A 23296-nucleotide genomic window follows, 5' to 3' on the forward strand; every position below is an offset into this window, starting at 1 on the left:
GCTAACTGGAGCCAAAGGAAACAGGCCCTCGGTGGGGCCGTGTTTTTAAAACGTCGGTCTTTCGGCATCTCACAGAATCTGCTCCCTGCCTGGGGGAAAAGGGTCAGAACTGGGTGAGAAGACAGCGCCTGGGCATCCAGCCACTCCGTCCTGGCAGAACTGTGACAACGAGAACCAACCTGGACCCCTTTCCTCGTGTCTCAATGGGGTCACTGACCTCCGAGCTGGGGCAGGACCGCAGTTATGAAAGTGCAGTGTGAATCATAAAGTGCCTGATTAACCGGGCAGGAGCCCTGGTAGCGTAGAGGTTAGGCTGTGATGCACAAGGTCAGCGTTTCGATACCACCAGCCGCTCTATGGGAGAAAGACGAAGCTTTCCACTCCCATAAAGAGGTAGTCTCAGAACTCCAGAGGCAGTTTCATCCTGTTCCACAGGGTTGCCAGGAGTCCTGATCCACTCCATGGCAGTGAGTTATTAATGAGGGGAGGGGAGGGATGGCATATAATGTATTGTCCTTGCAGGGATGTTTTTTGAGAGGGAAGGAAAGTGCTATTAATCATTATGCCGTGACCCCCGATAAAGCAGACTAAGCTCCTCCTCACTCTAAGTGCAGGGGTGGGGCACGTGATGAAAAAGGCAGAGACCCAAACTCCGGAGAGTCAGGTTGGAGTCCCGGCCGCACCTGTACTCACTGACACTCTCTGGGCTACATGGGTGAAATGCTAAAATGAATATGGAAGGACCGGGACCGGAACAGCTCTGTGCACAGGTGAGACGTGGTCTCGGGCCTGCGGGATCTGGGATCAGAGGCGCGGGGCTGGGGGGGAGTACCTCTGGGTGGGCGTAGGCTGCGGCCGCGTCTCTCTGCAGGGCTGCCCGGATGTCCGGCATGCCGTCTAAGACGTTAGTGGAGCAGTTCTCTTTGCCTCGCTTGTTCATCTCCGTCCGCATTTCTTCCATATCCTCTTTGATCTGTTCGTTTCCCTTGGTGAGATTTCTAGAAACTTCCTGAGGAAAGATTTAAAATAAAGATCTATTGGAGGGCTGTGAGGATGGGCAGAAGGCAGCTGGCTGAGAAGCCAGTCATCTGGCCGTTGGAGCGTCAGTGTGCCCAGTTCTGTGCTCAGACCTGGGGTTAGGCGCCAGGCAGCCCCACTAGTTAGTGGCCCAGCTGTTGGGGAGATTGTCCAGTACCACCTTTCACGCAACTGTGCCTTAAGTGGCCTCGAGCCCAGGGTGACGCCAGGTGCGCCGGCGTAGACCTGGCTCTATTAGGGTTCGCAGTGGCTGATTTATCAGAGGAGCCTTTTGGTTCACTGCTGAGTATTTTTTTTTCCTTTTTTATTTTTTTTATTTTAACAATTTATTGGGGCTGATACAATTCTTTTCACAGTTCATACATATACATACATCAATTGTATAAAGCACATCTGTACATTCTTTGCCCTAATCATTTTTTTCTCTTTTCTTCTTTTACATTTTATTAGGGACTCAAACAACTCTTACCACAATCCATACATATACATACATCAATTGTATAAAGCACATCCATACATTCCCTGCCCCAATCATTCTCAAGGCATTTGCTCTCCACTTAAGCCCCTTGCATCAGGTCCTCTTTCCCCCCCCCTCCCTCCCCGTTCCCCCCTCCCTCATATGCCCTTGGTAATTTATACCTCGTTATTTTGTCATATCTTGCCCTATCCGGAGTCTCCCTTCCCCCCTTCTCTGCTGTCCCTCTCCCAGGGAAGAGGTCACATGTGGATCCTTGTAATCAGTTCCCCCTTTCCAACCCACTCACCCTCCACTCTCCCAGCATCGTCCCTCACACCCTTGGTCCTGAAGGTATCATCCACCCTGGATTCCCTGTACCTCCAACCCTCATATGTACCAATGTACAGCCTCTGTCCTATCCAGCCCTGCAAGGTAGAATTCGGATCATGGTAGTTGGGGGGAGGAAGCATCCAGGATCTGGGGGAAAGCTGTGTTCTTCATCGATACTACCTCACACCCTAATTAACCCATCTCCTCTCCCAAACCCCTCTATGAGGGGATCTCCATTGGCCGACACTTGGGCCTTGGGTCTCCACTCTGCACTTCCCCCTTCATTTAATATGATATATATATACATATATACACATACATATATACATATACACATATATACACATACGTACACACACTTATATCTTTTTTTTTTTTTGCATGATGCCTTATACCTGGTCCCTTGGGCACCTCGTGATCGCACTGGCCGGTGTGCTTCTTCCATGTGGGCTTATTTGCTTCTGAGCTAGATGGCCGCTTGTTCACCTTCAAGCCTTTAAGACCCCAGACACTATCTCTTTTGATAGCCGGGCACCATCAGCTTTCTTCACCACATTTGCTTATGCACCCATTTGTCTTCAGCGATCCTATCATGGAGGTGTGCAGTCAATGATATGATTTTTTGTTCTTTGATGCCTGGTAACTGATCCCTTTGGGACCACTCGATCACACAGGCTGGTGTGTTCTTCCATGTGGACTTTGTTGCTTCTGAGCTAGATGGCCGCTTGTTTATCTTCAAGCCTTTAATTTTTACCTTTTGCACCTACAGGGCCTACAGGCCGCCTGGCTCTTTCTCTGCCATTTGTCAACAGGCTGCCCTTATCCAGGGATTCAGAGATTTACAAAACTTCCACCCACGTGTACCTCACACATGTGGATGGAAACGAGGGATTTCTTTCTCTCTTTTTCTTTTGCTCCATGTGGCTATATTGCCCTCAAGGTTCGGTGCGCCATGGTGGGGTTTGTAGGCACACTCCCAATTCTGTGGAGGCATAACCAGCACTCTCCCACTGGGTGCATTCGTGAAGCGATTTTAGAACAAGCTACCAAAGAAATCAACTGACCCTTCTTTTCTAGTGGCATTTTAAATGCATGTTATATAAAAAAAAAATAATAAAATGATGGGCTGGCTTCAAACTCTCCTAACTACCCATAAATGTACAGAGAGAGTTTCCCACTGGTTACCGGAGGCGAGAAGGAGGCGGGAAAGAAAGCTTATTAGTAACGAAAGATCCCGTTGCGTATGGGTAGGACTCTACAGCCAATCCTTGTATTTGCTGTCAGTAAGTTGTATCCCTGGAAACAACTGAATCCACAAAAATAGTGTGATCAATGTATTTACAACAAAAACAAGAGTGGCTGCAGAAGCAGCTTATGTGCTACCGAAGCCTCGTGGGATTTGGTTTCTGGGTTTGGAGGTTTCGGGCTATGGTCTCATGGGACGGCCCAGTTCACTAGCCTAATGACATATCTAGTGAGTGTGTGCTGCCTCCTAGGTGGCTGCACAGTGTCTGGGGTCTAAAAAGCTCGCACGCAGCCAACGAAGATACACTTGAAGAGCTGATGGTATCGGCTTTGATCAAAGAGTCTACGGAAGAATACTGGCGGTTTTCTCCTAGAAAACCCCCTGGGACTTTTCTCATAGGGATAGGTGGGGACAACTGGGATTGGGAGAGAGGGAGGACCCGGCAGGAACCGCTGACCACCCCGTACACACATGCATCCCCTGGGGAGTAAGGGCGTGTGCTCGGAGCTGGGGTGGTGGCCGAGGTACTGCCTGCAGAAGGTGAGTGCCAAGTGAGTATTGAACCCGGGCAATGATGTGCACAACCTGAGAGAGGCCTTCCTCCGACCGTGACTTTTTCAGAACTTGGACCTCACTGAGCTTGAAATGCTGTCCAACTCGGCTGCCCCCTCCACCTGCCCACCTCTCAGGTTCCCAGGAGCATCCACGGTTTAAAAGGTGATTCTCCTCCCTGTGTCTTGTTTATGAGTTGGTAGGAGAAGCAAGCGGGTCAGTCAAAGGAAGCGTTCGCTCTCCATCTTCCTTTAACTAAACAGACGGGGCAGGTGTAGCAGCTCAGACCATGGCAGGCACGGCCCTGCAGCCTGGTGAGATGTACCACGAGTCCAAGAGCGCAGCCACGGTGGCCCTGAGTCAAGTGGACATGTTATTATGCAGGATGGCATGATGGCTAGACACTGCAGCTCCAGGGGACACTCGGGGGGAGGGGCGCTCAAGAAGAGCCCTGGAGATGCCTGTTAAAACGAACCAGGCTCCGGAACTCCCATCCAGGCCATCCTCGCAGCGCCCACTGGGCGCCAGATTCCACCCTGGGAGGGTTCAGTGTGTTCTTCGGGGCCTAGGCCAGGCCTGCTGTTTCCAAACTGCACAGCGTTCACAGTGAGCGCGGACGCGCCCGAGGAAAGATCTGGCTTCACGAGTACGCAGATTGAGCAGGCTGACCGGGGTGCAGTCACTCCTGTTAGTGCAATGGGGAAGAGCGTGGATTCTGAAGGGAACCGTCTGACAGCATCTCAGAGCCCCCATTGTAAGATCTGTGACTTTGGACCCATCACTCCAACCTCCCATGCTCCAGTCTCCCCATCTGTGAAATGGGCATCGTACGAGCGCTTCTATGAGCTGTTACAAGGATGAGATGAGGTCATAGGCGTAGAAATGCCTGTCTGTTGTTTTTCATAGAATGTGATCGCTGGGGCGGACCCCAGGACACACTCCTTCATATCACAGGTGAGCCGAGTGAGAATGTGATTTACCCAAGTTAGAAAATCATACAAGTGGCCAAGCCGAACCCCGGCCTCCCAATGAGATTCCTTCCACAGGCAGAGGGAATAGGATTTACAATACCTTGGTGGGGGAGAGAGATGCCATTCGGTCTATAACCGCAGCTAAGAGCTTAACTCTCTGCATCACCCAGGGCTCCCGCAGTGGGCAAAGGGTGGCCTCGAAGGCCTGGCCTAAACCTCTTTTCCTAACGAAAATAAGAACCCCCCTGGCTCCTGAGCACCCTGAACCAGTCAGCACTGGCCATGCACACTCACTGTGAGGAGATGGGGTGACCCCACAGAATTTGCACCTGTCCCACCTCCACCCCCAGGTCCCGGGGTTTCTCACAGATTTTTAAATCTCCCAATCCCCTTTCTGGTTCTAGTAAAGAGCTTCCGGTGTGCGTCTTCACAGCCTGGGGCTGTGAGCCCTGAGAAGCAGGGCAGTTTATCCCTCTCCGGGGAGTGGCACAGCCCGCGCCTGCTGCCTGAATAAACACCAGGCTGGTGGTGGCATCAGCCCATCGGCCCGCATGGGCTGGCCTGCCGGTGTCCCCGGGGCACCAGTGGCTGCCTTTCCTCCCTGCCCCCATCCCCACAATCTCCCAGCCACATTCAGCCCTGGGGACACTGGTCTTATGGAGTCCCCCACTTCTTTCCGTTGTTTTCCCACACCCCGGGACCTCTTGTGAGGCCTTCTCAGGAGGCACAGGGGATGCCGCCCACACAGGGTGCCCAGTCTTGCCCTGGCAGAAGGGTGAACCATGACCTCATGCCTTAGGTTCTTCTCCTCGGGACCAGCTGCCATGGTGGCATTTATGGGGGGTACAATTGGACTCGTGGGTAGAGTTGGCAATGTAATGGAAGGGAGGTGGGTGGGAAGGGCATATCTGGCAGAAGCGAGTACCCTGTCCACCTTTGCCATGCATCCTGATGCCCAGACGGAGAAGGAGGAAGAGCTGGCAGACAGAGGCCTGGCACGAGTGGCTGGATGTGGCTGCTGTGGCAAATGAAGATCTGGGACTGCCATGAGCCCTTAGGCAGGCCGGCACCAAGGGCCCTGCGTGGTCTTCACAGCACAAGCACCATGTACTGTAGGGGCATGCGGCTGTGCACTGGAGGCTGAGCCGATACCAGACAGGAGGGCGCAGACCAACAAGGCAGATCCCAGAGAGGAGGTGGGAGTCACTGGCAGCCAGCACGGCTGGGACAGACGCCAGAGCTTTTTCGAGCCTCGGAGGGCCAACATTACCAGGTGGTGTAGACCAGAGGAATGGGCTCCGTGGGTAGAGATGAATCCTTGGCCAGCTATTAGGCAAATGTGGTGTGCCTGGGTGGCATCGTATAAAGGCTTAAGTCAGTGGTTCTCAACCTCCCTAATGCCGCAACCCTTTAATACAGTTCACCATGTGGTGGTGACCCCCAACCATAAAATTATCTTCGTTGCTACTTCATAACTATAATTTTGCTACTGTTATGAATCGTCATGTAAATATCTGATATGCAGGATGTACTTTCATTGTTACAAATTGAACATCCTTAAAGCATAGTGATTAATCACAAAACAATATATAATTCTATATTGTGAAATATTTATTTCTAATGACAAATAAATGAAATTTTGCCCTGAAGCATGGTAAAGCATGGGTAATAATAGTCTTCACGCCGGGTACTCATCTGTGGGCATCTCTGCATGTGGGTGGACCCGCCTGGAAACGGGTAGAGGAGTGGTGTCTCGGTTCCTAAGACCATGGACAATATGTGTTTTCTGATGGTCTTAGGTGACCCCTGTGAAAGGGTCCTTTGACCACCAAAGGGGTCACGACCCACAGGTTGAGAACCGCTGGCTTAAGTCACCATCACCAGTACCAGTGGGCAAGCTGACCACTCTGTAGAGCTGCTGGCAACACTGCCTGGTCTTGTTTCCCCCCAGCACAGGGAGGGCTGAGTGTGAGGCGCAGGTGCTGGGTGCCGTGGGCCAGGTATAGCCCCAAGCCCGCCCCAGCCCGGTTATGTCACCAGTGAAGAAAGCTGTCTAGGCCTGAGTTAAAATAAGAAAGGGCTCAGGGCACCTTCCTCAGCAAGCGTGGTGTGGAGAACGGATGAGGTGATGCCTGGATCACAGCACCTGGCTTAAGTGGGTGCCCCGCCCCCCAGATATGGGCCAACTTGACTGCCCCATGATTCTCACTGAGAAGTAATGTCCCCCCATTCTGTGGGGCAGAGTCATTTTGTGTTGGGCTGCTAACCGCAAGGCCAGCAGATAGAAACTGCCAGCCACTCCTCGGGAGAAAGACGGGGCTTTCTACTCCTGGAAACAGTTACAGTCTCAGAAACCCACAGGGCAGTTCTCCCCTGTCCTGTGGAGTCACTTAGAGTCCACACTGACTAATTCTCCTCAGAGTTGTTCACTCTGTGATGTAAAGGAGGCAGGAGTAGACGCAGTTATGTCCACAAGGTAGGATGCCAGCTGCTGGATTGGGTTATATCTTGAGTTCATCTCTTCTGAGACACAAAAAGGACTAAGCAAGCCAGCAGGGATCACAGGAGCCTCAGAACCACCAAGAGAGAAGAGCAGGGAGCGTCATCCTTCCTTTGGACTCAGGGTGCCTGGGCTGAGAACCTCCTAGATCCAGGGAATAGTCTATGCCAACACACATGGAGATGTGTCTCTTGAAAAGCGACAAGGACCCCAGAGCCTGAGCCAACAATGAGTGAAAGCAGTCCCCTAGAGCTGATGCGAATTTGGATGTCTGGCCTCCTAGATGCGAAGAGAATAAATTGGTTTTCGAAGGCCATCCACTGGGTGTTTCCGTTCTAGCCATACTAGATAACTAGGACAGTCAATGTAAGTGAACCTGGGTCAAGACTAGCCTTGGAAAGCTCAGTAGCAGCTATGCAGGTAGAAAGGACAAGATCAGTGAAGGGTTGTGGCTGAAGCTGACACTGGTGGGCAGGAGGAAGGCAAGAACCTGGTGTTCATGAGAAAACAAACACAGACACACGTCAGCGAGGCTGTAGCTAGTGGCATCAAACTCCAGGGCCCAACGCAGACAGCAGGAAGTGCGGCCCTACCCAGCAGGCTTCCTGGAAGGGTGAGGTAATTCATTTATTGTGCCTACCTGGCCGATAAACACACGTGGAATTAACTGAAGAGCAGAGATAAGTGGCTCGGTGAGCCTCACCTTCGTTGTCTCTTGCTCTTTGATCATCGGACCAGTGTGCGGCTGTCTTGCTTGTTCTTTGCCTCAATTTGCAAGCTACACGACCTGTGGGGCACCTAACCCGTGGACTGTGTCACTGTAATTTGAGGTTTCTTCAAGACCTGCTTCGCCACACCATTGGAATTTACATCTCTTGAGCTGGGGGGACTATCGGATCCTGTCATCTGGCTGACTGTTGGTGACCTGCCTTGCAGTTTGCTGCCTGTGCCCGGATAGCCTGAATTGCTCTACAGAGAAGTACCCAGCGGCCCTCAAGACTTGAAGGACTGCCAGTGTCTCACAGCTGTCTCACGGGAGTGAGTTGCACTGAGCCATTTGTACTGCTTTATAATTTAATTAACTGTTTATTTCTTATGTTATATATCTAGCTGTATAAATATATATAAAATTATTAGCATTCTGGTTTTGTTTCTCTAGAGAACCCTGTCTAACACATTTGACAAAAAAGGCAAAGCTCACCAAGTCATTTATCTCTCCACCCTTCAATTAATCCCACATGTGTTTATCAGCCAGGTTGGCACAATAAACTAACTACCTCAATCAACCCCTTGCCAACTTGGCACCTGTACACAATTCTTTAGCCATCTATAATTTCAGGACATTAATGAATTCACACTTATACTTATCATCAAACATCTATCATACATATAAGTGAAAACACACTGAGACCAGTTATATCTGATATTCATACATGAACAAAGGAAAGATGTGCAATAAGCACATATAAAGAAAATACATTAATTACAAACCTCGATTTTGCAATTGATCACATGGTCGTAACTGATAGGTAGAACTACCTTCTACTGCTACCCATTCTGTATTACCTTTGCCCTCAGCAAGCACCTCAGCTGGCTGTGTTTTTTTGCCTGGCGGGGTGACCCAGACCTTCATTCCTGAGGGGTCTGGGGCAGAGGGTCTGTGGGTGTCCTGCTCCACCAGTAGCTGGAAGCTCAAGAACATAGGGGAAGGGGGTTTCTGTGTGACTGAAGTGGGAGCAACTGGACCATGGTGGGTGGGCTCCGCATTCCTGTCGGCTCGCCTGCTCGCCTACGTCTGGGTGCTCTAGGACACAATGAGGACCAGGTGGCCTGGAGCAGACCCCACAGCCAGATGCTGCCCCCAGCCTGTGGGAACAGACCTGGACGGGGATCAGCTGGAAGCAGCTGGTGCTCCCAATGGCCCAATCCCTCTGCCCACGGCCACAGAGACTGGCCTGGGCTCAGACAGGCTGCCAGCTGTGGTGTTCACTCACCCGCCTGCCCAGCTGCTGAGCATCTATTCCACAGCAGGTGCTGGGCTAAAGGACAGAGATGACTTAGACCCCGGCTGCCCTCCTGGAGTCCACAGCCTGTTAGGAGCAGCACGCAAACAAAAAGCCCGAAGTCCCGGGCCGCTGACAATGAACTTCTATTTCAGGGGTAACAGTCCTACTGGAAATATGGCCACAAACTTCCCCCTCTACAGCCCATAGTTGTTCTTAGGCCAGCAGGTGGAGAACTGACTCTTAGATTTGAGCCCCTTGAGCCAAGAATCAAACCTGCCGTTCCCCAGTGAGGAAAGATTGGACCGGCCCCGGCGCATACCTCCAGGAGAGTACATTGACTTGAACGCATTCAGATGTAAAAGAATTACATAACCTTAGAACTCATGTGTGGCTCTTAGCACCTCATCCAACCCTCTCCCCTTTCACCAGCAGGGACACTGAGGGCGGACAGTGACTCGCCCTCTTCTCCAAGGCTGCACCTGAGGAGTGTCCTGACCTGCGGTGACGGCAGTGCTGGTAGGGAGAGGGAATGAGCATTTTGGGGTGTGTTGGTGGCAACGGAGGGTGGCGGCAGGAGGTGACTGGAGGATCCAGGTTCTGTAACTCACAGACAGGCCTGCACAGCTATCTATTCAATAGTGGGAAAGATATACCGACCCCCAGGGTCGGGCGCCTTGGTTCGGGGCTTCCAGGCCAGAAACACACAGGCCGCCCCACCTGTGACTTCAGAAGGGAAGCCGTCAGCGGCGCAGGGCTGGGGAGGGCCGTGTCTGGGAAGCCTCTCGTAGCCTGTAACTCGGACTTGGATGCTATGCTGTCTGGAGAGAAGGCTGCAGCTGACACTCAAGGTTCCCTGTGCTTAGCTTGCTCACCAGGACCGGGGTTTGCAAACTCCAGCAGGCAGGTGTGAGCAGAGAAAGGGAAAACTCCCGAAAGCCAGCAGCAGTAGCGGCAGGGCGCCAGCTACAGGATCCCATGGCAGGAAGTATGCATACGTATGTCTGTTTTAAGAGCTCGGGACATACACCCATACATATACCATGTATGAAGCCATAGTAGATTAAACTACGTCTAGACATTTATGAGTACCTTGCAGCTAGCTGGGGGTGGGGCATTTCTTCACAAAGATTTGCAGATTTTAGGCAAATTAAGTGTATTACGAATGCATTCATGCAACTGAGTCTTTGAATGAGCCGTCCCTCTGTTGGTCTTATGTTTCTACTTTGCTAATAGTTCTGGTCTTGGAGCAAGCTGTGGTCCTAGGGGTTGTGCCCGATACCTCTGCTTCCGCTGCCTTCATAATCCAGTTTTAGATCTGTGCGCAGCTTACCAGCCTCTGGGCTCTGGGTGCATTCAGAGCTCAGGATGAAGTCCCTTCTTGAGCCAAATCAGTGCCAGAGTCAGGCCTCTAGGCAATAAATTGTTTAGTCACCGGAAGCTAAAGACTTTCCCTCTAGATATCTAATTCCCATCTCTCCTCAGGTCCATGCTGTGTGCACACTGCCCCCATCCAACTCCAGCACACACTCATACTTCCTGCACCTCCTCTCCAGAGAGGATCAGCCTGGGTCTACTATGTGAGAGGGTACTGGGGTGCCAACCATGTCAAGTGTTACTTCTTCCTGGACCAGTCCTATGTCCATGGGATTTCAGGCTTCCCCTAAGTATATAGGCAAGGTTTTTAGTGAAATGGCACAGCCTCCTGAGAAATTAGAAAGTCTGACAATACCAAGTGTTGGCGAAGATGTATGTGGGCCAACAGGAACTTTTACACCTTGCTGGAGGGAGTGTAAACTTGTTAATGCTTTGGAAAGCAGTCCAGAGATACCTCCTAAAGTTGAAGATCAACCTACCTAACAACTTAATAGTTCTATTCTTATTTATATTGCATAGGAAAATTCAGTCATTCATGATCTATTTTTAGATGTCTACACACACACACATATATATATATACACAGAGATGTTCATGGGGCTGTTATGAATTATGAAATGGAAACAACCCACGTATTCATCACCAATAGGAAGGATAAGTGCATTATGCTATGGTTACACACAGAGTGCTATGCATCATAATGAACGGCAGGACAAAAGTACCATAGGTGAGTATTCAAAACAAAGTTGAGTGAAAGAAGTTCAATGTGCTCAGTAAGAGTTTATATATTTATATAATAATATGTAATATTTATATATCATTTACATATTATAAGATCAAAATCAATTGAAAATTGTTGTGTTGAGGGATGCATCCTTCAAGGGTAAAACTGAAAACAGAGAGTAAGGGGAAAGATTAACATGAAAGTTTGAACAGGGCTTCTTCCAGGCAGGGGTGTGACTAGACTAAGGAGATGTGAGCGGCTTTGGGGGCACCGTTGCTGCCCTGTTCCTCTAGCTGGGTGGTGGTGGGTGCGCCTTTGCTCTATCATAACGAGGTAAGCTGTACATTCATTGCTTACGCACTCTTCCTGTACACTCTATTCTTCATAAATAAAACCACAGTTTAACAAAACCCATTCCGCCGAGCAGAGGTCCTGCAGCTGATTTTCCAAGCCGTGAGATGCTGAATTGTCTGGTTGCCATTTCCTTCACTTTCCTTCATCTTTCATCTGCTAATGGAGTTTCCATTCCTACATCCTCCTCGGTACACAAGTGTGTCTGCTTATACTGGTCTTATTTGGGGCAAGATGTCCCTCCAATCTGACCCCTTTGTCTTGTCTGACCTCCAAGGACCTCCCCTGGGGATTTAAGAATATCCAAGAAGCAGGAGCAATATCTCACTTCCACTTCTCCTGCAGAGCCAGTCTGTAGAGGCCAGAGTTTTTGTTATTTTTTCCCATTTATCTAACATTCTGCCTTTTCAATTACTGCAAACTCCAGACAGTCAGACAGAAGCAGCAGGTCCAAACGGGAGACAGATGGCTGGGGCTCAAGCAGTGCTGGAGAGGCAGTGCTCTGCTCCAGGGGCCCCGGAGTCTGAGACCGACCTAAAACTCTGCTGTTACACCACAGAGCCCCTTGTCATCTTGGGTTGCCTCGATTGGGGAAACCTCTCACTGACCCGAGTAACAGGAGCCTGGACGTATGCCTAGGTGGGACCTTCCCTAAGTCGACTTTGATCTTACTGAGCTTGATTTATGGGACCCAGCCATGATTCTACCCAGAAACCCTCGGAGGAGCTGTGTTAGGTTCTCGTGGGAAAACTAGTGATTGCAAGGCCAACAGCAATGAGTCAAAGGAAATCATGGGGGCCACTAAGAAAGCTCTGGAAAAGGGACCAAATTACCCACGTTCAGCTCTACAGTGCCCAGCACTAAGATCTTAGGCAAGCCATCAAACTTTCTGGTGCCTCACACCCTACCCTGTCCACAGAACTAAGTCAGTTAATGCGGGTGGAATGCTTTTACCCCCACAGGAAATTTTCATTGCCTTTTAATTCCATTTTTCCACATACTTTTTGATGTGCACATGCACACACACACACACAGAAGGTATACAAGAGTTTTCTGGAAGCCCTGTTCCTAGTAGTAAAAAAAATAATAATAGCAACCACCCTAAAACCCATTAATGAGAAATGAATAAACTGATTTTTGGTATAGTTACACTATGAAATATTAGCCAGCAGGAAACATTAATAAACTTAGTCCCCCATTGCAACATGGCAGAAATACATTGTTGAACGAAAAGAAGCAGAGTTGCCGAAGGCTACACACAGCAGTACAGCATTTCATGAACTTCAAAACAGACCAACAAAACAAGATGTTTGTGTACACAGACACAGATGAGGGGAGTTTGTGGAAATGTTTCCTTCTCTTATTAATTTCATTTTGTGGAATGCTTTATTTTTAAGTAAAATGCTATATAAATATAAGGGATTATTTTGGCAAAATCCCAGTGACTGCAAGATACCATCCTGCCACTCCCTGCGCCCCCCACCCCCCGTGCCTCTCTTTTGTCAGCAGGAAAGGCTCAGTTGGAGGGCAAAGGAGGAAACACTCAACCTTAGGGGTGGAGGGCCTGACTTGTGTCACCAGAAGACAACCACATGGCTTCCAAGGGCAGGTGGTAGAAGAGGTGCGTCTGTCTCCCCTCTGATCCTCTGGGAATGTAATCTTCTGATACAAGGCATCACGAGTTTAGGTATGTGGGGAGGCAAGGGAAATAGAGGCATTTTCTACTGTTGGATCCCCTTTGATCTGAAAGGATCTGAAAGTGGTTTCAAACACGAGGACAAGTCCACACTAAGTAGGTGGGTAGGCTCTGCTCCACTGGTGTTGGCCACTCCCAGTCTCACATTCGGCTGGTGAGCCTGGAGAAGGAGACTCCAGGTGCCCTTTATACTCACTCAACTCAAGGTCTGCTCTCTCAGGGCTTGCAGAGCTTGTCCCAGAACGCCGAGCTCTCTCATCAGACCTAAAGTGGTGTGAGCCTACCAACCACGCCAGAGCAAACGGTCAGGTTCAGAAAACACATCAGCACACCTCTGGAGGAGGCCACCTAGGGTGGGTGGAGAAGGAACTGGTCCTCGCTTGCTGGGAACATGTTTGTGAGTGGAAGGAGTATCCTGTAGCTAATTGCCACAACTGCAGGGTTTCATCATCCCGTCTTGGCTCACTTGGCAAATCGACATGGAACAGTTTGCCCCACTTAGTCCCTGGTCATGACCCAAAAGGCTTGTTTTAGTTAACGGCTTCCAAGTACTTTCATAATGGTTAACTCACCTTTCACCCCATCGAGACTCACTAAAACGGGCAGTTCATATGTTCAGCTGTTCACCAAAAGGGTGGGGGTTTGAGTCTACTGAGAGACACCTTGGAAGAAAGGCCTAGGGAACTTCTTTTGAAAAAAAAATCAGCCATTGAAAACACTAGGGACGGAGCTCAACACTGCTCTGACATACTTGTAGTCTCCAAGAATCAGAATCGATTTGACAGCAACTAGTGTGCATTTAAGAAGTCCTGGGGACAGTCCTTACATGCTGAGTTGCTCCCACAAGGTCAGCAGTTTGAAACCACCAGCTGCTTCAAGGGAAAAAGATGAGGCTTTCTACTCCCATCGAGATTATTTTGGAAGCCCATACAGGCAGTTCTACCCTGTCCTATAGGGTTGCTATGAGTCGGAATCCACCTGACGGACGTGAGGTTGGCTTGGAGTTTGGTGCTTGCCTTTGGTTTGGTTTTGTATGTCCTCAGCAATCCTGCTCACTAGACAGACACCGTTCCCACTTTAAACCAAATTTGAACCCAATTCATGGCGACCCTCTAAGAACGGAACTGCTCTGTCGGGTTTCCAAGGTTGTAAATCTTGAGAAAAGCAGACTGGCACATCCTTCGCCCTCGGAGTGGCTGAGAGGTTCACAGTGCCAATCTTTCAGTGAGCAGTCAAGCGTTTGAACACTACCCGTTAGGGTGCCTCGATCCCTACTTTGTTGTTGTTGTTGTTAGGTGCCATGGGCTCAGTGCTGGCTCACACTAACCCTGTGCGCAACAGCATGAAACACCCTGTCCGGCAACATCCTCACAATCGTTGTAACGCTTGGGCTCTTGGCTGCAGCTACTCTGTCCATCCATCTCCACAAGGGCCTTCCTTTCCACAGGAATTCCCATTTTAGGGGGAGAAAATTGGACTCGGGTGGGATCTGTCCTAAGCTGTTTTCTCCTGACTCCTAGGCTAGTGCTCTTTTTTGCCACAAAGTAGACTCTTACCATGTTTTCACATTCTACACTGACTAAGAGGAGCCCTGGTGGGCTGCTAACCACAGGTCAGCAGTTAGAAATGATCAGCTGCTCGGTGGGCTCAAGGTGAGGCATTCTACTCCTGTAAAGAGCTACAGTCTCGGACACCCACAGGGGCAGGTCTAGCCTGTCCTATAGGGCTGCTATCATCAGGACTGACTAAGGGAAGTGAGACACCTGCTAAGGACCTGTCAGGAAACCTCAGCTCCTCCATGGTGAACTCTAGCCCCCTGCCCCCTTTGTGTCTTCATGAGGGATATTGAGTGGTTTATAGTCATTCCATTATTTAATGTAGCACATACAGGAATCCTCAAAAGATTAAAGAACATTTTTCTACTTGAAACAACATCTCCTCGAGTCATGGCTTCACGTATTAGCCCGGGAACTGGAATCCACAAGGCTCTTGCCAATAAGGAGACATGACGCTCACTGATTCTCTGGTGACTGAATTAGTTCTTACCTCTACACTGAAGAGCACAGCAGCAAAGCTCACTGTCAGCATGACTGTCATTGCTATAAGGACTTCTTTGCCCCATTGTCAGACAACACCCCCAATGAAGACGATGACACCAGCCGCCCTTATCTCGGGGACTCTGTCATGACAGACTGGTATCTCTGTGTAGGAAAGTTCCTTTCCTGGCCCACCACCACCAGCCAAGGGTGCTAAGGTTGACTTCTTTTCCAGCAGACAATATTAATTACTACCCCAGTCACCCCTGCCGCCAGTTGGAACCTACATAAAACAGAGCCCTGTCAGAGAAGGGCCACTGTACTCTCTTTACTAATGAAGAGTGACGGAAAAGTGGCACGGCTGCACCCTGCCGAAGGCGCAGAGCTGACGAGGCTCGGACAAACAAGGCACTCCGGTTGAGTTTAGACTCTCACTGCAATGATATGCCTCTCTCCTCACGCCCAAGCAGATTCGAGATGTCTGTAACCCTGCCCCACCCCACGTGCATATTCCATAGGTGCCGATATTATATATTTCAAAACTAGATGAAATGATTATATTTAGGACTATGCCCTGAAATAGTAAAAATCTACAGAAAAGCAAGAAAGACAATTAGCACAAAATTCAGGTTAGTGACTCTTTTAGTAGGGGGGCGAGCAGGAAAGGGTTTGTGGGCCCCTTGAAGGGCCCCTCTGAGGGTATTCATGTGGCTCTATTCCTTGAGCTGGGTGGTAGTTACATGAGTGTTTGCATTATAGTAACTTATATTGACACAAATTGTTTGCACTTGTGACGGTTTGTATTTACACACACACACACAAAGACATGCACCAGAACAGTTGAAATTAAAACCAGAACAAGAACTGGGCAACTATATACCCAGGAAGAAGATGATTCCACCTTCATACCAGCAGTGAGATATTTATTATTGAACTTTGACATTTCATTTCCTACTGAGTTTCCTGGAAGTCAAGGTTACAAAAAGAAATATATTCCTTATATATAGTATTATACACATACAAACTCTCTCACTGCCATTGAATGAATTCTGGCTCAAAGTACTCCTATAGGATAGGATAGAACTGCCCCTGTGGGTTTCTGAGACTGCAACTCTTCATTGGAGCAGAAAACCTTGTCTTTCTCCTATAGAAAGGCTGGTGGTTTTGAACTGTGGACCTGTGGTTAGCAGACTAACACATAACCCATTATACCACCAAGGCTCCATACATACACATATATATGGTATTTATATTCCATGGATTCTCAATAAATAATTTGGCATGATTCTTGAGGGGATATTTTATGTCTCCTTTTTCCTTTCCAATGAATAAAGTGAGTTAAGTCTCACAAGGGTGAACTTATTATTGCGAGAAGTTAGATCCACTTTGGGGCCTGGCAAGGATACAGAAATTCAGACTCTTCCTTACCTCCTCCAACTTATCCACTCGCCCCACCAGCTTGGTAGTGACCGAATGCAGCTTCAAGAGGTCCAGGCCATAGAAAGCGCCTTCCAGCATGTCCATGATGGTGGAGAGCTATGGAGCAAGGCAGAGAGTTAGGCAGAGGCTGGGGCAGGGAGGGACTTTCCTTTCAGATCTCCCTGTCTGGAGGCTCCACAGGGAAGCCACTAGCCAGGCGAGGAGGGGCTGGCTCTGAGAAAGTGGTATTTGTGTGGGCAGTTACACAGTGGTGCAGCTGCCTTCTGCTGCCACAGTCATTGGGTAAGCTCGTGGGAGACCTCTCCGAGAACAAGCAAACTCTGAGGTCTAGACATCTGCCACGGAGTTGATTCTAGCTCAGCACGATCCTGTGAACAGAGCAGAATGGCCCCTGGGGTTTTCTAAACTGCCATTTTTACAGGAAACAGATTGGCGGCTTTTCTCCCACAGGTCTGCTGAGTGGGCTCAACCCACAAACTTTTCTGTTAGAAGCCCAGTGCTTCCCCATTGTGGCACGAGGATGCCTGCCTGCCAAAGCGGTCACCGCTCTTCTGTTATATCTGAGAGTCGCACCCATGCCTCTTTGCTACTGGGATGGGATCTCTTGAAAGCAGGGCCTGCTCAGCCACTGGCCTGGAACAAATAGTTTCTGCAGACTCAAGAGCAGTGCCTGGAGGAGATGTTTCTCAAACATTCCGCTTCCTTGTCCACTGAAAGTCAAAGGTGGCTGGCTCCTCGGTAGTCATAGCTAAAGTGACCCTGGGGCAAAGGGAGACCTAAGGCACCGACTTGGGGTCATATACTAAGCTGTCATACTTGCACTTTCTGAGTTTTTTTCATACTGTCCTTCCCAAACAGAGTCCCTGGGAGGAAGGAGGCTGGGTCTCAGGGCATGCAGGGCATTCTGAGTGCAGGCCAAGGGGGCAGATGGGAGATGCTCAAACGGAGCCTCCCAGGCGAGGCATTTTCAAAACCTCTGCTCCCTGTGCATCGGCCAGCATGATTTGCAGATGAAGATTCCCATCTCTGTGACTTATCCTGACCGGGGGGAGATAGCCAAAGTCTGGGTAAGAGTCAGGGAAGTTGGATGCGATTGTACAGTGATGATTTTCTGATACCTAAAGGAAAAATTTGCCTGCTATTGTTCCAGAAGCTCCGAAGAGTTCAATCCCATGAGGGGGTGACTGGAACCAGCCAGCTGGCAGAGCTGCCACTCTGAGTGATAGGCCTGAGTCCTGGGCCATCATCACACAGAGGCATCGTAGTGGCTACCAGGCAGGCACTCAGTGCGCACCAGGTAGCAGGGGCAGCGCTGGCAACTCCAGGAGCATTCATTCTTGCAAGTTGTATCTACTGAGCTCTCTTTGTCCAGGAACCCTAGTGGCACAATGGTTGAGTGCTCAGCTGCCACCAAAAGCTTGGCAGCTCCATCCACCTGGTGGTTCCACGCGAGAAAGGCCGCCATGAAGAGCCCCTGGGGCAGCTCTTGTATGTGCTGCAGGGTCTCTGGGAGTTGGACCGGCTCTCCGGCGCCAGCAATAGCAACGAGGACATGTCAACAGTTGTGTCAAGTCCCCAACAGTTGTCGTCTTACTGATTCTCCAAAAAACCCCATAAGGTAGATGTTATCACTCCCGTATTTTATTCAAGGAAACTGAGGTCAAACAAATGAAATAACTTGATCGGGAGTTCTCAGCTGGACTTAAAGAGCAAGATCACTCTATGATGCCAGGGTGCAAGGGAATGGGTCCATGCCGGATGATATGAAGCCCTAAGCTAATCTTTGGGGTTGCTGGGTAGAGGGGGGAGGCTGAGATCCTCCACCCTCTGGAGTCTATCACAGCCTGGTGGCGGGGTCTAGAGCAGGCCTCAGTCTACCTGGGTTACCCCAGCTCTAGTGTGGAGGTCCAAAAGTTCCTCCCTCTCCAGGGCGCACACGAGCAGCTCCTCTCTTGGAAAGAACACTGAGTTCACTTGGCTGGTTGGGTCTGGCAGCTGCTCACAGGCCCGACCTCCCTGGCTCTGTGAGGACAGGCAGGCACATTTTGCCCTCAGCACCTGCCTCAGATGCAGAACTGACAATGGCCAGTTTGTCTGAGCATCTGCCTCAGATCCACACACAAGACTCTAGGTACCAGGGACTGGTCTCCTTTAAAGGCTCACAACAGTCTTTCTTGCCTAGGCAAAGGCCTTCTCACTTCCTCCAATGCCCTGGCTGCACTCCTGAATGCTGAGCTCATGGGAAGGGCTGCCTTCCTCCAGCAGTGCCCCCCACACAGCCTACCTTCAAGTCCTGGCTGTCTGCTTCCCGCAGCTTCTGCAGCCTGAAGTCTCCCTCACAGGGATTGAGGGCAGATGGAGGAGCGACGCAGGCACACTTGCAGGAGGAGCCTGAGGTGATGGTCTCCACGGTATAGAAGTCTTCCTTCCTGGAAGTCCCCTCGTTGATCCTCTGGCAGGCGTCTCGGCCCAGGGGTCTCACCACACACTTGCACTGACAGTCTGAGCCCTCCGACACAGCCTTGACCTTATCGTAGTCCCCGAGCAGCTGGACAGAGAGAAAGAGACCCAGGGTTGCAGATATGCAGACACAGGCGTCAGTCAGCCTTCTGAAGGCAGTTCTCCCTGTAAATGTCAAACGTCCTGCACCAGCCAGAGACCTCGGCCAACTGTGAACTATGGAGGGAACAGGTCATCGCCATGCAATTTGCTGACTCCAGCATTTCCTTGAAGGCATTCAGAGTTCAGCTCTCTTGGTTTGTCTTGGAAAGCTTTGTATTTCTCCCGGGGCCTTAAACTTTCATCATTCAAAGGAAAAAACCAGATGAGACCCATCATCCCTTCCAATAACCCTTGCCTTTGCTAGAATCCAGGTTTCAATTTTAAAAGAAAAAAAAAAGGAGCAAGCGTTGAAGGAGGGACTGGAAAGTTGATTTTCAAGAGTGAAGACCTGCTTCTATCCTCATTCGTTTCTCTACCCTTCACTGAGCTCCATCTTTGGGCCAGCACTGTACTAGGTGTTCCACAAGACATAACGAAATGGGCCGGAACAGACAGCCTTCGGGCACGTCCAGCGTTGGAAGCACACAGTGGAGAGTGGTAGGTGCCCAGGGAGGCAGAGCTAAAGTGGGGGGGAGCTCAAACGGACAAAGTAGCTCCAGCCAGGGGCCAGGGAAGGCCTCATGTCGGAAGTAATGTTAGACCTGCCTCTGCAAGGATGGGTTGAATTTAGAGATGTAATAAGGGAGATGGAGGAAGTGAGTGGGGAGGTGAGAAACTGGCCCAAAGGCAGCAAGGTTTGCTCATTGAAAGGTTTGTTTGGACCCAGGAACAGCATCTGAACCCAAACTCAGGAAAACACATCGCCTGTGCTTGTGTCTTCTACAATGCTAAATATTTCCTTCTGAGATCTTTCCCCTGCCAGCCTCTCCGGGCAGGAAAACACACCACAGCAGGCTTCCTGGAATCCCTGCCTTGGGCTCTGGCTGGTGGAAAGGTTTCTCTCCAACAAGCCCTGCATCCCCCTAGCCCGGCCCTCCTAGACACAGAGGGCAGTTCCTTCATTTGAGGAAGGATGCAGGCAGGCAGGCTGGCAGGCAGGCAGTGAGCTTTTCTGAGGGGGACTATGCCTGGGATGCTGTTGTGAGGAGAAGAAAGCTTGTCATGTTTTCCCTGCAAAGGCTGCATTTCTTCTAATGCTAATATGCGTTTTAGGCCTGTTGTCAACTACAGAATGGATCCGTAGAAGAAGGAGCTGTAGTCCAGGGTGACTTAATGTGGCTCGTTAAGGGCCCACAGTAAATCCTGGCTGTCTGCTCCCTGAAGCTCAGCCTTGATTCCTACACCGCCCTGCTTGGAGGGAGGCCCTGCATCGATTCTTTCCTTTCAGAAGGCTGGAGTTTCAGGAAAGCTTCTGTGGATGTGACTCCGGAGAGCCCAATGGAATGATTTGTATCTTTTGTGGATTTAGAAAATCAGTGAGAGGTGATGGGTGGTTATAGGGCATACATTAGCGTTATTATCAAAGGAGGGGTGAGGGGTCCAGTGTCCACTAAATCCTAAAGTATAGCTGACTATACTCAGTCCAAGGGCTCAATGGAGATGCAGACAGCGCTACAGAGCTTGGCTAGCTTTCCTCCTTAGAATCGTGGAGCAAGCCTCACGCCTGCTCTTAAGAGCATGAGATCAACTCTCCAGAGACAATTCCCCTTACAGTCACGGGATCTGGGCTGAAGATGATAAGAAACCCTGCTCTGCCCACCGCTGCCATCAAGTTGATTCTGACTCATAGTGAGTCTGTAGGACAGACTGCAACTGCCCTTTGTGCGTTTCTGAGACTGTAAATCTTTCTCTCTCTCTCTTTTTTTGTTTTGTTTTGAGACTGTAAATCTTTAGGGCATGTAGAAAGCCTCATTTTTGTCCTGCAGAGCAGCTGGTGATTTCAAACTGCTGACCTTGAAGTTAGCTACACAACCCACTGTGCTACCAGGAGTCCTCTGCCCATCACTGATATTCTTTAATGTGCGACCCTTTAGGATAGGGTAGAACTGGCCCTGTGGGTTTCCAAGACTACTTGAGTAGAAAGACAGCCCCCCCGCCCCGACTTGCCCGTGAGTGACTGAGGGTTTCAAACAGCTAATCTTGAGGTTAGCGGCCCAAACTGTAACCACTATGCCACCAGGGCTCCTCCCCTTATCAATAGAATGAGTATAAAGAGGTCTTGAGGACTGCGTCAGATACAACAAGGGAGATACTTTGTAAACACACAATTACAGAGCCCATCACCATCATCTGTAACATAGTCCCCCTTGATGGTCTGTCTGCCAGACTAGAGGGGACCAACTTCCCATTCTATGATCTCAGTGGTCAAACCACTGCTTTGGGGGCACCTCACGTTTACCACACCATTGCTGTTCTGTCCTGATCCCTGCTTCTGGCTGGTGTCTCACCCCGCACCCAGACCTATCTCTCCGTGGGTCACACCATCTGCCTCGCTGTGTGCTTGTTTTCGCATTCCAATCCTGACAAACAGCCGCACAGACAAAAGTACTTTTCATGCACCCTTTAATCACTTTTAATCACGAGGATTTTTTCCCTTTGAGTCTTTCCTCTCAGGGTGCTGTGTGGTTGGTGTCTTTCCATTCTTCTCTCCTGTCTGCTGATTCCCCAACCTTGAAAGAACCCATGATTTTGAGAGGAACACCCAAGTCCCACCATGTAAGAAATATTCTGACAAACGAAAAGCAAATGCGGTTCCCTTAGGTAATGTAGGGAGAAACGGTTGCCCCCCATCCCCAGAACCCCGCTTCAACGGACACCATCTTGGGGCTCCTGCCAGCATTGGAGAAGGCATGGGACAGCATCCTACCTGGGACAAGACGTTCTCCTGGTTGTCCGCCTCGTTCTGCAGAGTCTCCTCCTCCGTGGGCGCCACCGTCTGCCCGTCTGGGGGCTCGCTCGTCCCTGTGGGGCTGGTGCTAGACCCCCAGCCCCCAGCCATGACCAGGGCGAAGCAGAGAGCCAGCAGCACAGGGCTGGCCATGAGGGACGAGACGCGAGGGGATCGACCCCTTCTGAGAACGCTGGATTCCGGGTCTCGGCAAGGATTGGGGCGGGCGCGAGGGTGTCTGGTCTGGACCCCGAGAATGGCTGCTCAGAGCACCTTCCAAACTTGGGTGCCGATAAGCGGGTGCGCCACCGAGACCCTGGGCATCTCCGGCCAGACGCAAGCCGCGCGGGACCGAGCAGCCCCTGTGGAGGGACCGGGGCAGGGGCGGCGCCGCGGGCGAGGGGCTCAGGTGGCAGAGCGGAGCGGAGCGCACAGCGGAGCCTCGGGACGCGCGGGACTGTGCGCGGGCGCGGCGCGCGGCTGGACAAGGGCTGCGCGGAGCGCTCGCGGGGAGAGGGGCGGAGCCTCTATTGTGCGGCGGCCGCGGGGATGCAGCCAGTGACGGCGCAGCGGAGGAGGACCGGGAAGCGCGCAGAGGCTGGGGCGCCCACCCCGCCCCCTGCCCCAGCTCCGCCGCGCGCGTGTGCCCGCCCGGGGTGACGTCGGACGGGCGCCCTGTCCTTTCAGTCCGTGGGCGGCGAGCAGTCACCCCGAGGGGAGGGGGGTCGGAAGGATATTTTTTGGGGGGTCCCCTGTGTCCATTTCCTCAGAGAGCAGCGAGTTTCCTCTGAGACGGGAAGCAGGCGTCTTGCTCGCTTCCAGCGGCAGCCAGCATGGGTCCCGGCCACCCACCCCGGGTGCACCTGAAGCGCAGGAGCGGCGCGCTCTCCGCGGGCGTTTCTTCCCCCTCTCGGTCTCTGGCAGCTTTGAACTTAGCGCCATTGGAAGCTTGCAGTGGGTCTGCCACACTTTAGAACCTGGTCATACCTCCACCCAGAGGCTAACTAGTGAACTTCCCTGCTGGAGTGTGTCCTGGGTTGGCTAAAGATTCAACCAGCAGGAGCCTCGCTGCGCGTCTCTGACACTCTTTGTGTGTCCCGCCAAACGAGTGAACGACTCCTGTCAGCTGCAGGCTTTGGGATAAGCCTCATGCTCTCGGTCCGCAGATCAACCCTAAGAGCCTGCG

General features: G+C 50.9%; 1 protein-coding gene across 1 annotated transcript in view; it reads right to left on the reverse strand.

Annotated features, from left to right (window-relative positions):
* The window catches only part of OLFML2B (olfactomedin like 2B), a 39566-nt gene extending 16962 nt beyond the window's left edge, over positions 1 to 22604 (reverse strand). Inside the window, exons 1-4 of the mRNA XM_075564065.1 lie at positions 22090 to 22604; positions 19006 to 19269; positions 16710 to 16817; positions 833 to 1009 (exon numbers count right to left, since the gene is read on the reverse strand). Of these exons, the coding sequence (XP_075420180.1) occupies positions 833 to 1009; positions 16710 to 16817; positions 19006 to 19269; positions 22090 to 22263 (723 nt within the window). The 5' untranslated portion in view covers positions 22264 to 22604. The remainder of the gene's footprint in view (positions 1 to 832; positions 1010 to 16709; positions 16818 to 19005; positions 19270 to 22089) is intronic.
* Between the last annotated feature and the right edge of the window lie 692 nt (positions 22605 to 23296).

The sequence above is a fragment of the Tenrec ecaudatus genome, chromosome 1 (assembly GCF_050624435.1).
Source record: "Tenrec ecaudatus isolate mTenEca1 chromosome 1, mTenEca1.hap1, whole genome shotgun sequence".
Classification (NCBI taxonomy): domain Eukaryota; kingdom Metazoa; phylum Chordata; class Mammalia; order Afrosoricida; family Tenrecidae; genus Tenrec; species Tenrec ecaudatus.